The sequence below is a fragment of the Thrips palmi genome, unplaced genomic scaffold (assembly GCF_012932325.1).
Source record: "Thrips palmi isolate BJ-2018 unplaced genomic scaffold, TpBJ-2018v1 HiC_scaffold_7, whole genome shotgun sequence".
NCBI classification, from domain to species: Eukaryota; Metazoa; Arthropoda; class Insecta; order Thysanoptera; family Thripidae; genus Thrips; species Thrips palmi.
This window is the reverse complement of record NW_023144634.1, coordinates 9,822,484-9,837,429: the sequence shown is the minus strand read 5'-3', so window position 1 is coordinate 9,837,429 and position 14,946 is coordinate 9,822,484. Positions and strand designations below refer to the sequence as shown.

The following is a 14,946-nucleotide window of genomic DNA, read 5'->3' as shown; positions in this document are numbered from 1 at the left end:
TGAGATTTGGCTGCAGAAGCTTTAGCCGTAGAAAGAGGAGAGGCACGGAACAGAGAGGGAGAGAAGAGAGAGACAGATAGAAGAGCGAAGAGTGGAATCAAAGTGAGAGAGAAAGAAAGAAAAAGAGAGGGGAGGCAGAAGAAAGAAGTGTGTGTGTGTTTTAGTTTTACCTTCTCTTTAGAGATACAAGATTCAGGTGAATTTGACTTGTTTGTGTATTTATGACAGTGATTTTCATTCCCATCCTTCGTTGGTTCTCTTGAACTTGTTTAGTTGAATCTTGTCTGCATCAGTCAGTGTTAGGGTCATTAATAATTAGAATGGCACATTTGCTAACCTCACTCATACGGCGACCAACCGGTACTAGTTTCTTCTCAAAATTTACCATTTGTTCGGTTTATTTCAGGAGAATGTCGGGTGACGGAGAAAGTATCGACAATGACCCGAAGAAGTCCTATGCTGGAATTCCAGAAGCAGTTTTTGTTGTGAGTGTTGTTAATTGTTTGATACTCTACGACTGCTTCGACAATGTCTTAGTTTTCTTGCTGTGGCATCTTCATGTCAGTCATTTTTCACACTGACATGAATAAATTTATTAATTTAGATGGCACTCTATACATCCACATGTTGATTTGTGAATTCTCTTTTGCACTTATCCAGAAATGATCATAGTCTGTGTTGTTTTCAGGACAATATTGATGAATTTATGACGCAGTCTGAAAATGAAAATGCTGACAAGGTATTAAAGAGATTGGATGAGCAGCATCAAAAATACAAATTTATGGAATTCAACTTGGAATCGAAGAAGAGGCGGTAAGTTGGGTTCTTGAGATACTCCACCCATCTTTCTTTGATGTAATTTTGTTCCTTTTCACTATTTATTTTAGACTTAAGAATCAAATACCAGATTTGGAGAAGTCCCTTAAAATGATTGTTATGCTTCAAAAAAAGCAAGATGCCACAGAAGATATGGAGACACAATTCCTACTTTCAGATCAAGTCTATATGAAAGCGCTTATTGCACCTACAAATAAAGTTTGCCTTTGGCTTGGGGTAAGTTTCTGATCTTCAGTTGTCATGTGTATATCGTGGTTTACTTATGAAATCTCTCTTCACAGGCCAATGTCATGTTGGAGTACACATTGGATGATGCCAAGAATTTGCTCTCCAAAAATATTGAGCAAGCCAAGAAGAATTTAGGATATGTGGAACACGATTTACATTTCCTCAGGTTTAGTCTCATGTTCCATTTCTTTTATTTATAAATTTGGAGTTTTTTTAGTCGCCTAACTTAAATATTTATTTGCAGGGACCAATTCACCACCACTGAGGTCAACATGGCAAGAGTTTATAATTGGGATGTAAAACGAAGACAGGCAGCTAAAGCTGCTCCTTGATCTGCGATTCCATGGTTTCACATCTATTCACTGCGTGTCTTGTTGATTTTGATTTAAATTATTATTGCTCATATTCCTTGAAAACTATTATATTGCCATTCACTTTCATCAGATGTATTCATTGAGTACTGTCTGAACAGAACTAACTCAAATCTTATCAGTGAAGTATCTTTATGAACTCTTGCTTTATTTAAAAATGTTTAGTAACTGTATGCTCAGCTTTCTGTAATATTGTATTAAAAATAATGTTGGTATTTTAACAAATGATGAGTGTTTGTATCCCAACTCACTTCCGAAATTGGAGGGGGGAAAATGCAGCAGATTTCCAACTTAAATCTTTTATTTGCTACTTGTTAATTTTCTATTTTCAAGTGAAAGTTCTAACTACAAAAACTCCTGCCAAAAATTTAATTTGAGGCACCTACATTAAGGTGCTTACCCTTCCGAAAGTAAATTAACAAAAGCCCAACATACTTGCATGAAAATAAAACCATTCTGCTGCAGATATAAAACTGCACGCGGGGGATGGAACTAAATTTGAGTAGAATCCAGTGACTTCACTGACAGTGAATTTGTTTTCTGCTCCAAACAAACTGTAGGGAAATGATACTCAAAGTTCAACCGAAACATACGGAAAACAAAAATTAATAATCCAAGAGCCAAAGTCACAAAAAGTGAATGCTCAATGTTCCTATTTGCAACTAGATTGCCGAGATGTGCAAAGATGCGGCACAGCAACTTGCTTGGCAATACACATTAACTGAGAAATAAACAATAAAGTCTTAGTTACAAATATCACAGGAGTTTCCAAAATGGATTGCACATTATTCTTCCTTTTGACTTGAAGTGGTGGAAGGTGGATGTTCAGATTGCTTTTCAGATGGAGAGCTGCCATGTTGAGCAGATGTCTTGGATTGCCCAGTGTGTGCTGATCCAGGATCAGTGTCCTGAAGAGAGAGTGTTTTCATAGGCGACACAATTGCTATGGGAGGGGGAACATCTTCATATTGACTAAGACGTTTGCGAAGCATATTGTTTTCAGAGACAAGTCTTGAAATTTGTGCTCGAAGTTCTTCCTCATTAGCATTCTGACTTGGGTGATTCTCCATGAGGTGGCTCCGCACATATCTTAAAGAAAGTTAAGGTTCAAATCAATTGCATATGTTATCATTATCAACTATTGAAGGAAGACAGGACTCTTAAGTTCTATATTTAAAGGATACTCCAAAGCATCTATTCCTTTGTCTTGTTCTTCATACAAGGAAACCAAAACCCTTGTTAACGATTCCATGATGCCAGCTCGTTCCAAGTACTTGCGATACTCCTCCCTCTTTGAATCGACTGGCTGTTGGCAAAGAAACATTTAACGTCACTGTAGAACATGAATGACATCAAAGAGAAAAGATTTTATGAAAGGCGAGCATTATTCATGTAGGTGTTCATTCTTGATAGAGGTATAGGTTAAGCTCGAATGCATAATGTGTCTCAAATCCATTGATAATGGAAATTCCTTGCTTCAGTCACTCGACGTTAAATAACCGCCCCTCAAGGGGGCGTGCTATTCGGGCCGGTGATCCTACAAATCAACTAACAATGTCGACTTCAGAAAAGGATCTCTATCATACTTACCCTGTAAGCTGTCATGGTTGATGTGGTCTGACGAAAAATGTAGACCGCGTTTACTGAAATTTGGCTCGTTTCCTTTTGAAAGACGAGGATGAGATTTTACTGGATGATAGATTCAATAGATTCCGTGGGACGAATTTGATTGTGATGGTGCCTGACGCCTGACAAATGACAGGCTACAATCCACTGCGCCGGAAGGGAAAGAAAGCACCTAGCAAGTTAACCAACCAACAACACTAAGCAAGTATATTCTTCAATGATTTCGCCCGCTATGCGTCTGAAAAATTAGCCACATTAAACTTTCATCGCTCTGTTAAAAAAAGGTTAAGACACTCAGTCTCAATGATACACAGCTTGGCTCGTCATAATTTTGAACGCACAAGCATTCCCCGTGATTCTCCTTCTGGAGCGGAAGTTGGGTAGCAACAATTTCATAAAATTCGAACGGGGGACCATGGACGTCGGACTCAGCCGGTTTCTTTCAAGTCAATTCGGTAGAGTAGAACCAGAACTGGGCGTGTGTAGCGGTGTGTAGTGTTGACTACATGTTTTTCATAGAAAGTAGTTAGTAAAAAACTGAGTTGATTTTTTATTTCCACAAATCCCATCACTTTCATACAATATTGTTACTCATAACTAAAATTAAAAAAAAAATCACTATTGAATAAAATTATATAAATATTTCAAAACAGGACATTGGAAATGCAAATCATCCAAACATATTATGTACACAATAGTGAAGGTTCATCTGATCAGAATCAGTACCTGATAGTTTGTTATTTAAAAGATAACAAAGGCAATGATGGTCTGGTGGTGGACACAATGCCAATAAATTAATACTGCTTCATCTAAGACTCACAGCGGAAACAATGCTTCATACTACTTTAAAGCTTATTTTAATTAAATAATAATTACATACAGTATTTGATATGAAGCATTTTGCTTTATGTACAGATTGCTGGCAGTCTGCCTCATACATGATTGCTTTAGACATTAGTTTTTTTGTTTGTTTTTAATTAAAATCACAATAAAACTGGCAGAACTATGCCAATGCCAGTAAACAAATAAAATCACATGCTCCTCTCAACCTCAAATAAGAAAAATATATTGACACTTGCAGTCGACACTGACAATTGACTGAATACAATGGGCTACCTATGCTCAACAAAACTATTCTGGCTAGAGTAAAGCTAGCCAAATTTACTCAAGTCATGAAGTGTAAAAACATACTAGTAAGTTTGTACAGATATTAAGTTCATTTAAAATTGACAATTTTTTTAAATCTTTCGATATTTTTTTTTTTTACAGGACTACAAGACCAATGGTACAAAATAAATACCATGACCGGGTTCTCAATGCACCTATGATACACACTTTGCTACAATACATATCATGAGGAATGAACACAAGACAGTTACAAATTCATCCTATTTTATACACAACAAACAAGAATAATGAAAAACTAAGTAACTTCCTGAGAGCTCCAGTGTCCACACACCTTCTGTATGTTGAGTGTTGGCAACAGTCATAACCAACCCTACATAGTTGGTGGAAAGGATCATAAATACTCGTCTCTTCAGTCTGCTTGCTTCTTGGTCCTAGATATCACAAAAGAAAATTGTTAAACATAAAATCTGTACAATAGTAAGATTTTAAGTGCAGTGGCTTACTTACGTCTTAGGTTTAAGCTGCCCAGACGCAATAGCTGCTTTCTTTTTCAGGTACCGAATCTTTTTCACATACGCCTCTACGAGTGTTCGAATTTTAATAGGATTAATTTCTCCTGACTTGTTGTGACAAATCTAAACAACAAAATAAATTCAATTCAAACTTCCATATTGACACTTGGTTAATACATGGCTAGCTGGTGCAGGAAATAAAGAGCACACAGCTTGGAAAGAGAGTGAGAGAGAGGTGTGTCTTACTTACCTTTGGCACAGAGCGTCTCAGAATTTCCTTGTAATCATCTTTGTTAATGTGTTTCTTGTAATAGTGAGGCTTTAGAGCCAGTTTGACTTCCTCAACAACACGTTCTTGCCGGTTAAGTTTCTTTAAAAACTGAAATAAGAGAAACAAATCATTTCACACCATCTGAAGATTGGTTTTGATTTTAGTTTCACATTTGAAGAAGTGCTTCTGTACCACAAAAATAGAAGATAAAATAAGAACTAAAAAAATTGTTGTTGTGGTATGTTTGAGAGATTCCAGATTTTTTGACAAGCAAATTATAAAGAAAATAAGTATCTCAGCAACCCAAAACTATAATACAAGCAAAACAACAAAGAAGAATGACTGCTACTGCAATAATTTTCACCTAAGCATAATTGTTTCTTTGATAGACATTAAACCCAGTCAAAGACTGCATTAAATAGTGAATTGAATAACAAGTGGAGTAATTTGGATACTAAAGAGAAATTGTCAAGAGGAGAAATTAGTTGGTCAATCATTAAGAAAGCTCTTCAGTTTTATAAAGCACCTTCTGCTGTTTTTAACAAAAATAAAAGATGTAGCAAAATTATGCCTAAACTCATGCAAAGAAACAAAATGGGGTTGCCGAAGTCTACCTTGTCCTTCACCTGCATCTCAACAGCCGAACTTGGCACTTCATCCAGAATTTTAAGCTGGTCCTCATCCGTTGTTCTCATGGTTCCATCTTTTCCTTTAGAGAACCCACAAAAAACACAATGTTAAATTTAAAAAGAGAGGAAGAAAAACAAAAACAAAATTTGTTAAAGCCTCGATAAAAGTTGTAAAATTTATGGCAATACTTACGAATTTTACTTATGTGTTTTACTATTTTGTTGAGCTTGGCTTGATTACGGCCTGCATTTTTCCCTGAGGACTTGGAGCGAGAAACATTTCCATACTTCACTCTCTGCACAGGCGAGCTACCAAACAATGTATCAAACTTGTCAGACTTGTTTGCATTTCCAGAGGCAGATTTCGACTTCGATTTGCTAGGTGTCCCTCTGGAATTGTAGACAGGTGGGGGTTCAAACAGGTCATCTCCTTCACTAGATCCAGGTGAATATGGAGAGTCGAGATCCATATCAATCACATCTGTCTGTACACTTGATTCTCCATTTTGACGAGGGACTGTTTTAACCGGTGTGCCAGGCTTGGATGCAGGTCTTATAGCTAAGGCCCCTTTAATAACAGAAGCCAACAGCCTCTCAGACTGAGAAACTGCTCGTTGAGGTGCAGAACGTGAGGTTGAAGATGATGTTGAAGAGGTAACTTCTGTTGATCCACCAGCAGCAGCCATAGCTTTTGAAGGCACTTTGACAGCGGCTGCCTCAGCAGACGAAGTGGGGCTCATTTGTTTCGATTTATCCGCATCATCCATCTCAGGAGCTGTGGTACCAGGAGATATTGTTTCACCATCTACTTTGGGAGATGAGCCACGAGCATCTTCCACATTGTCAGTCTTTGGTCTAGCATCGTCTTCTGTTCGAGCACCCATGGACCCATTTTCTAAAGATTCATTAGACTTATCTGCTCCTGTCGGTCCATCAGCACAAGACCCTTCATCTGGTGATTCTGATCTAGGAGAAGCAGTAGGTTCGAATGGATCATAAGCATCGGTGATGTTGGCGAAGATCCAGGTGTGGTGGGTCCCATAGGAGATTCGGGTGGCGTGTTGGGCCCTTTGTGACCACCGTCAATTTCTGCATCAGCTGTCCCAGTCTCATTGCCTACAGTGCCATCCCCTTCCCCCTCTTCCTCTTCTTCCTCCTCTTCCATCAGTGGATTATTAATTGTTCTTAACGAATTCTTATTATTAATAGAAAATTTAATCTGAGGTTCAGGAGGAGTTTTTGGACCCATTGCTAAGAGAGGTTCTTCAGGGACAGCATTTATTTCATCGTGGAGTTTCTGTTTCATCTGCTGTAGCTCTTGCTCAGTCTGTTGCATATTTTCATCGTCACTGTCACTCAAAATAATCAAGTCTTTGGGAGAGGGTGTGTATTCCTTGTAGGGTGACTGTTCAAGGTCGATAATTGCCACAGGTTTGTGAGAGGCTTCTGGCGGTAAAGGCTTCCGTCTCTTTTCAGGTGGTTTGTTAGAATCAACTGGTGGGGTTTCAGCTCTTGCATTTCTACTACTCTTGTCCTTCTTGGATCGCTTACTGCGACCCTCATCTCGCTTCCTCTTTGAAGGCTTTTCTGCAGGGTAGGTAGTAGCAGATGGCTCACCTTTATTTGACTTGAAGTTCACACTCACTAGAATGTTGTCTCCTGATGCAAACACTTCCTTTGAAGGAGCTGGTGATGCGTGCCTCTTTCCTCCTCTTCTACCATCTTTCCTTTTTCGGCGAGAATCTTCCTTATTATTCGTAACAATAACAGTCAAATTTTTGTGCGTTTTGTGCTTGCCTCCAGCCATGTCTGTGGTGCTGACGTGTTCCACACGTTCTCGTGACCAAGATCTGGAGTAGGAACGCGCCACCGGAGCTTCATCCTCGGTGGCAGGGTACTGTGGAGAGCCACTGAGGGAGGGACTCCATGATCTTGACCAAGACCGAGACCACGAACGAGACCAACGAATCTGCTCCCGTTCGCGCTCCCGCCGGGGCTCCAGCCGTTCAGGCCTGTCTGGCCTTTCTGGACGCTGGTTAGCGGCCGGTTCGTTCCGCTGACGATTGACAGCAGCATCGACCCTGTTGTCGCGAGACCTCCTCCTTGGTCTCTCCTTGCTTCTACTCCTCCTTGGACGGTCCTTGGATCGGTTAGGAGAGCGACGCGGAGATCGGGACCTGTTACCTGCCCTGTTGCGTGACCGAGATCTTCGTAATCTGGAACGGGATCGAGATTTTCGAAGTCGAGCGCGATCGTTGGAAGCACTCCTGTGTCTTGCTGGGCGAGACCGTCCTGCTGCCGGTCCTGGCGACCGTCCACGAGATCTGGACCTGCTGCGTGAACGTCCGGCTCTCCTGTGGCTCCTGGAACGGCTTCGAGAGCGAGCACCTCTTCCCCTGGATCTTGACCTAGACTTGGAGCGAGATCGGGGAGTGCGAGAACGTTTTCTGATGTCCAGATCGCGCCCAAAGACATCTTTATTCTGCCTACTGAGCGTTTTATCTGAAAGCACTTTGCGAACATCATACCTTTCAAGATCTTTCCTCTTTTCTTTCTTTTTCCGCTCTTTCCTTGCATTTTCCCGCTCTTCATCTCTCTTGTCATCTTTATTTCTCTCCTTGTCTTTGTCTTTACCTCTTTCTCTCTCTTTTTCTTTTTCCTTGCCGTCTCTATAGTTTCTATCTTTGGTGCTCTTTGATGGTTTTTTCCATGAAATATCATCTTTGTTCTTATCTTTGCCCCTATCGTCATCTTTACTCCTTTTCTTCTCTTTTTCCTTATCCTTATCTTTATCTCTGTCTCTATCCTTTTCCTTATCCTTCTCTCGGTTCCTATTTTCACTACTGCTTAGTGGAGCTCGGTCCTTAGAAGGGCTATCCTTTCTTCTTCGTTTCTTCTTATCATCATCTGCTTTACTTGTGCCTATATTCTCATCACCATCTTTACGGTTCTTATCTTTCTTCTTGTCTTTCTTCCCTTTTTGAGTTTCATCAACTATTTCTCCATCTTCAAAATCTGCCGAGTCTCCAGGAACATCTCTTCCAATCTTTCGACTTCGGCGTCCTGTATCACTATCTGCTTCACTTAGATCTCCATCCAGCATAGCTTCTTCACAATCAGAAATAACTTCTGTTTCCAGCCCTTCTAAGCCTGGCATAACAGGTGCTGTTGGAGCTGTAGATGTAGCTTGGCTTTCTTCATCACTACCAAATATTTCTTCAACAAGAGTTGTGCCATCCCTATCGTTGCTTCCGGCTTCTTCTGAACCACTCTCATCAGACTCATCCCTCCCAGCACTATCTTCAAGTGCTTTCTTTTCACTATTTTCAATGTCCACTTGAAGTAGGGACTCTTCTGTAGTTTTCTTTTCAGCATCCTCAACATCCACACTGTCATCAGCATTTTCATTATCTGTTTCTGCAGTTGCTTCCTTTGTTCCTGAATTTGATTCCTCACTAACTTTAGCTGAGATTTCCTTCTTTTTGTCATCATCAGATTCTTCATCTCCAACCTGCCTTGCAATGTTCACACTGTCAGCAGAATAAATTGAAAAGTTTGGACAGTCATTATCATCATCATCTTCCTCTGATGACTCATCTACAATAGCAGCATCAGATTTATTGAGCTTTTCTGAAGTAGTAATAGATTGCTCATCATCTCCTTTGCTACAGTCAACAGTAAGGTCATTTGATTCTTTAGATGCATTCTTTGAGTCCAATTTAGTCTCTGCAGAAGTGTCCTTATCTGATGTACCTTCTGACTGGCTGTCATCTGAATAACCAACAACAGCTGTCAATGCCGGTCCTGGTTCAGGGGGTAGAGGAATGTCATCTGCTTTTGGAATACTTGCGGCAGATGCATCCTCATCAGAATCGTTACATGGTTCTGCTGGGTCATATTTGTCTTCTGTCTCTCCTTTTGCTCTATCATCTATAACAAGTTCACTGTCACTAGCTTCCTCATCACTATTTTGGTCACCCAAATTCATTAAAAAGGCAGGTGGTTCAGGAGGTGGAAGTAGGGCTCCAAACTCATCTTCACCAGAGCCATCTCTGTGGCTCTCAGCTTCTATGTCACTGTAAATGTCAACTTCATCATCTTCCCTACCACCTTCACCATCTTTGACAGGGTCCTGCCCACTACAGTCCATGATATTATCTAGGACATCTTCCTCTTCTTCATCATTCTCAGTGGGAGCTGCTCCGCGCCTCATGACATTTCTTCTCAGGGGTCTCCGAGGGGCATTCAAACGAAATCTTAGTGGTTGATTTCTTGTGGGAGGGCGTCCACCACTATGGTTATTACCCAAAAACTGTTCATATTGAGCACGGGAATTTTCTGAGTTATTAAAACTAGAGCGAAAACCGGAGTTGCTCATATTTCCTCCACTTCCACCTTCACCACCACCTCCTCCTCCTCCTCCACCAGTACTGCCGCCACCGCCACCTCTACTTCTCCGCCCACCACTGTAATTCTGATTATAGGCGTTGTTTTGAGCATTTTGACCACCTCGTCTCCCACCAGAGTACATTGGAGCTTGAGCAACACGCCCAGTGGATGAAGGCGAAATGTCTCTCACATCAATAGTGGTATCACCTAATCTTTCCTTGAGTGGGTCAGATGAAGCTGGTTTCACCAATGGATCTTTCAACTGAATATCTAAGGTGCCATCAATGTTGATCTTCACATCCGTTTTCTTAGACAACATTTTGGTTTGACTCATAAGAATGCTTTCCACTAAGTCAACCCCAACAGAAGCAACAGGTTCAACTATTCGAGATCGCCTGTTGGGATTCTGCAATGAAGCGGCAAGCCGCTTTCGATTGAGTAATCGCTGAGCCAGTGACAGTGTTTCACGGGGGCGATGAGCAACAGCAGCAGCGCCACCACCACTTCCAACATCTTCATCAGAACTGCAACAAAAGCAACAGCGTAAGTTTTCTCAAACAGAATACAATTCGCCAATCAAAAATTTTCCAAGAAAGAGAAAGAAAAACGAACCCAGAGAAATAGTCGACCTGACCAAACAGGTGAAGGGTAGGTATTCCAGCACGGCTTCTCTCCAATCCAATTCCTGATGCATTGGAAGTTGACCTTATCTCGGGAGTTGTCTGCCACGGCTGACGCGGTGGTCGCATACCCAACTGCTCAGCAAGCCTCCCCTTTACTGACTGAGGTATGATAACTCTGGCTCTCCGAGAATTTTTTCGAGATGATCGCTAAACATGGAAAATAAAGGAAAAACTTATTCATGATCATTGAATCAGCTCAGATCAGTAACACAAGTCGAAGAAGAAGAAAAATAGGAGTGTTCATGGCATGGACAGTTTCTCAATGCACGAAAAAACAATCTGAGGAGAAACTACATACTACTAGAACTCGTTCAATATTCTCATCATAAGCAATGCTGCTGTTCCATGCAGACCTTTAGGAGATCAGTCAGCAAAACACTCCAAAAAAATAATAATAATAATAATTTGCCTGGAGGCTCAGGCATAGAACAATTAAACTGCAAATTTTAAAAATAAGTTTCCAACAATACTGCAGTTTTATTTGACACTGAGGACGAAATAAAATCAAACTACATGCTAACCAGGCTTTATGCCACTCACACAAATTTATGTAACTTATTTTTCAAATGTATTTCATTTTTGTAGAGGGTAGGATGGCGGACCAAAACTAGCATTTCCACCATTCTCACAACTTAAATGTTAAGGATTTGGAAATTTGTGAACCCAATCTTGTGTAATCAAATGAAAAATGAACAAGTAACTGTCCCAAAACAAAAGTGCAGCTTTATTAACTGTGACTTCTAATTATCTAAATAATTACAGGATGAAAGATTAAAAAGTCAAGTCAAACTAAAAATCCAATGAAAGAAACACATACAGAAAAAGGAGACATTTTGTAAAAGAAAATTAAAAACTAGTCAAATCAATAATAAAAATAATAAAACGGAAATGGAATGACACTGAACACTTGGCATGGTGTTGCTTCTATGTCAGAGGTATGAGATATTGCATTAGAAAGTAAAAACAAAGCCATGCACACAGTATGTCTAAGAACGTAAATCACATGTTAAAAGATGCAAATGCAATATCTAAGAACGACAGTCTGAGTAAGTATTTTCATTCAAGTCAAAGACAGCACATGAAGACATCACTAAATTTCAGCCATCAGAACAAACCTTCATCCTTTTAGATTTGCTGCCAATAGGTTTTCTTGCTTTCCTTTTTTTCCCTGTAGTTTTCTTCTTGGTTGTTCGTTTTGTTGCAGCGCTTTTCTTTTTAGATGTTTGTTTGGTTTTACGCTTTGTAGTGGCTTTCCTTTTCTTCTTAGTAGTTGATTTACGCTTCACAATCCTCCGCTTCTTCTTCTTTGGCTCTCCACTCTGAGACTCAATACCAGATGATGTGGAAGGCTGAAACAAATATAGCTGTTTAATAAAACAGCAACATAGTATGAAGTGACTAGCACATAATACCTATTTTCGTTAGTCCATTAAATGATACCTGAGATTGAAGAGCTTCCTGTCTCTGGAGAAATGTTGTTCGTATGCGACGAAGGACGCGCTCCATCTGCTGTGTTCTTGGAAGCATTCGTTGCGCACGACGAGTTAGAGGTGCTCCACCAACTAGGTTTTGAGCATCATCCAGCAATTCTCGAACCTCATCAATGCCAACGTCCACCTAGAAAAAAATCACCATTTGGAGCCATATGGTTTAGATTGACAAGCCAGTATTATGACTGAGGAAAACAACAGCTTCATGTATTAACATACCGCTTCAGCCATTGGACCATTTGCGTTGGTTGAAGCGTTGTGGTCACATTCTGAACAGTACCAATTGTCAATTGGCACATGACTCAGAGGAGGGTCAAGACACTCCATGTGATAACCTAGGTCACATCCATCACAAAGAAGCATACGATCCTCATGATCACAATTGCCGCAAATTTCACAATAAGTAGGGTCTTCAACTTCATCTGAATCCTTTGCTTCTGATCTCTCCACAGCAATTTGCCTCACCACTTTACCACCAACACGGCGTCTAACCAAGATTAGAGTAAACTCCTGCCTATCCACTGGGCATGTGTTAACATTCTACAAAATAGAAAAAAATACCTAGTTAGAATTAAGATCAGTGAAAGGACAGATTTTCATCAGCAGGGAGGAAATACCTTCGACCACTGTTCAAGACACTCAGCACAAAAAATATGGTCACATGACTCTGGTGTTCCTACTTCTTGATTGCTGAACCGCAACAAGCAAATGGGGCATTTTTCTGAGGTACCGTCACTACTGTCAGAAGCAAAGCCACACGAAGCAGCAGCTGAATTAGATGTTGCAACCTAAGCAAAGAATGAGATTCAGTAACACATCATAAAAGAAGAGGATACAGCTCATGATTAATCTTCACTAACATGTCTCCCAGAAGACTTAGTATTTGTTTGACAAGGCTCATCTGTATCACTTATCCAGTCACTTTCATAATCAGAGCCAGAGCCAGAGCACTCTGATGGTTCAGTTGACAACGTTTCTCCATGAGGTTCCTCTTCACCAGAAACATCTGATTCTTCACCCTCTTCAGCTTCTGTAAAAAATTACACACACCAGATAAAACAGTTCCTTTTCCAAGTGTGCACATTTTCATTAAAAAAAAAATAAATTAGAAACTATACCATTGTCAATCATGCTGCAGGCGTCAGAATCATCGTCTTCACTCTCATCACTATTGACATCATCACCTTCTGATTCATCACCAGAAGCATCTGATCCTGAGCTTGCTGAATCACCAGGACCATCATCCTCAGAGCTAGACAACACCTGAAAAGAATTTCATACATTTGTAATGAATGAATGAATGAATGAATTAATATATGAAATGACTAGGCACTTTAATTCATCTTTTGAAACTCACATTGGATCTCTTTTTAGAAGATGCTCGAGCACTTAACACTGTTGATTCATCAGATTCAGATTCATCACTTTCTAATGGCTTCTGTAGTAAGGAGGCAGAAATTAGTCTATTTCAGTTTCTCTTTGATGAAAGAAATGCTTGGAAATGTATGACTGCAGCTTACCGGTTTACGACACTTAGAAGTAATTACATCTTCTTCATCATCTGAACTTAAGGCAGGTTTATCAATTCCATTTGCAATTGGTTTTTTATTTTTTTTCACACGGCTCCCACCTTGACCATTTTGAGGAAGTGTTCCTGGTATTGCAGAGGTACCGGATTTGAGTCCTAATTTCTTCTTCTTAGATTTGTCCTCATCATCACTGCTATCTGAGTTGACGACACCAGCTTCCTTTAATTTGGCCTTAAGACGCGCCTTCAGACTTGAAGATTCATTTTCACTATCTGATGGCATTTTCTAACTGTAAAGCAAGACAAAGTCACGAGTCATAAACAAGGGCTCATAATCAAAAGTTCATTTTTAACTAAATTAAATGAGAAAGACAGAAATGAATGGAGGAGGTCAATAAAAACAAAAATCTTACAGAGAAAGACCAAAAAACAATGTAATGAGTTTCAAACAGTGATATCAGTACTGCTTAAACAGAAATATAGTTATTCTTAGGTTCTACAACAAAGTTCGATCCCTTCAAAGGGTTCAAAAAAATTGATGCAAGAAAGTCTGTACAAATTAAATCCCAGAAAAGCAACAACAGTAAACAGACACTCATTCTCAGAGTAGCTATACATGTCATACTGTACTACAGATGTAAACAAACAAAACCATTGACCGATACACAAATATTTTAAACAATAAGGGAGTGCCAAAAAATAGAGTAACTTGATTCCAGCGGAAAAGTAACGGAACCAATAAAGAAATCAACAGAATCGAAAGATAGCAGCTACAGGGGTTAGGTGACTTGTAGGTTGAATTGCACCAGTGGTACATTGGTTTGAAGAGTGGGTGCTTGGATCGGTAAGTAATACAGTGCTGAACCTTGATAGAGCTTGACTTAACCCAAAGAAAATAATCGGTGAAAGAAAAGCGAGTTAAAAGTTCGTTATTACAATGACTGCTCAGCGACATCACTTGCCAACTGGAGCGACCGCTATTGTAAATTCAGAGGGAACTTTCTACTGGAGTGTTTTAAAATATGTTACACCCACCGAGGCATGAATGAGCGTTGATGAGTGAGATAAAATATTCTTCTGAAGGTGTACACAGAGACTGGATAGGGCCAAACAAATCAAGAAAACTGACAACCAAGCCGACCTAAAATAAGGGCCATTTTTCTTCACGAACTAACTGGGGGCGTTCCTTTTAAAGGTAGTTCATCGGCGGTCAGCTCTGGTCGTTGACCTGCGGGGCGGGAAACAAACGTTAAA

At 40.0% G+C, this 14,946-nt stretch overlaps 3 protein-coding genes across 3 annotated transcripts; 1 reads left to right on the top strand and 2 right to left on the bottom strand.

The window, feature by feature from the left end:
* Positions 1-42: 42 nt before the first annotated feature.
* On the top strand, positions 43-1,661 carry LOC117652386 (prefoldin subunit 3). The gene is made up of 6 exons (XM_034397247.1): positions 43-196; positions 407-485; positions 689-813; positions 888-1,053; positions 1,119-1,231; positions 1,310-1,661. Exons 2-6 carry the CDS (start codon positions 411-413, stop codon positions 1,395-1,397), a joined length of 567 nt encoding a protein of 188 aa, XP_034253138.1. The 5' UTR covers positions 43-196; positions 407-410; the 3' UTR covers positions 1,398-1,661.
* Positions 1,662-1,719: 58 nt separating this feature from the next.
* LOC117652388 (c-Myc-binding protein) lies at positions 1,720-3,236 on the bottom strand. The gene is made up of 3 exons (XM_034397248.1): positions 3,027-3,236; positions 2,621-2,742; positions 1,720-2,525 (listed from the first exon to the last, which is right to left on the bottom strand). Exons 1-3 carry the CDS (start codon positions 3,039-3,041, stop codon positions 2,222-2,224), a joined length of 441 nt encoding a protein of 146 aa, XP_034253139.1. The 5' UTR covers positions 3,042-3,236; the 3' UTR covers positions 1,720-2,221.
* A 356-nt stretch (positions 3,237-3,592) lies between these two features.
* On the bottom strand, positions 3,593-14,889 carry LOC117652379 (PHD and RING finger domain-containing protein 1-like). The gene is given in 16 exon segments (XM_034397238.1): positions 3,593-4,621; positions 4,698-4,825; positions 4,953-5,081; positions 5,588-5,682; positions 5,796-6,605; positions 6,608-10,515; positions 10,604-10,821; positions 11,790-12,023; positions 12,115-12,291; positions 12,384-12,704; positions 12,782-12,952; positions 13,025-13,194; positions 13,283-13,427; positions 13,522-13,602; positions 13,685-13,982; positions 14,728-14,889. Coding segments are annotated over 15 exon segments (6,900 nt in total). The 5' UTR covers positions 13,976-13,982; positions 14,728-14,889; the 3' UTR covers positions 3,593-4,599.
* Between the last annotated feature and the right edge of the window lie 57 nt (positions 14,890-14,946).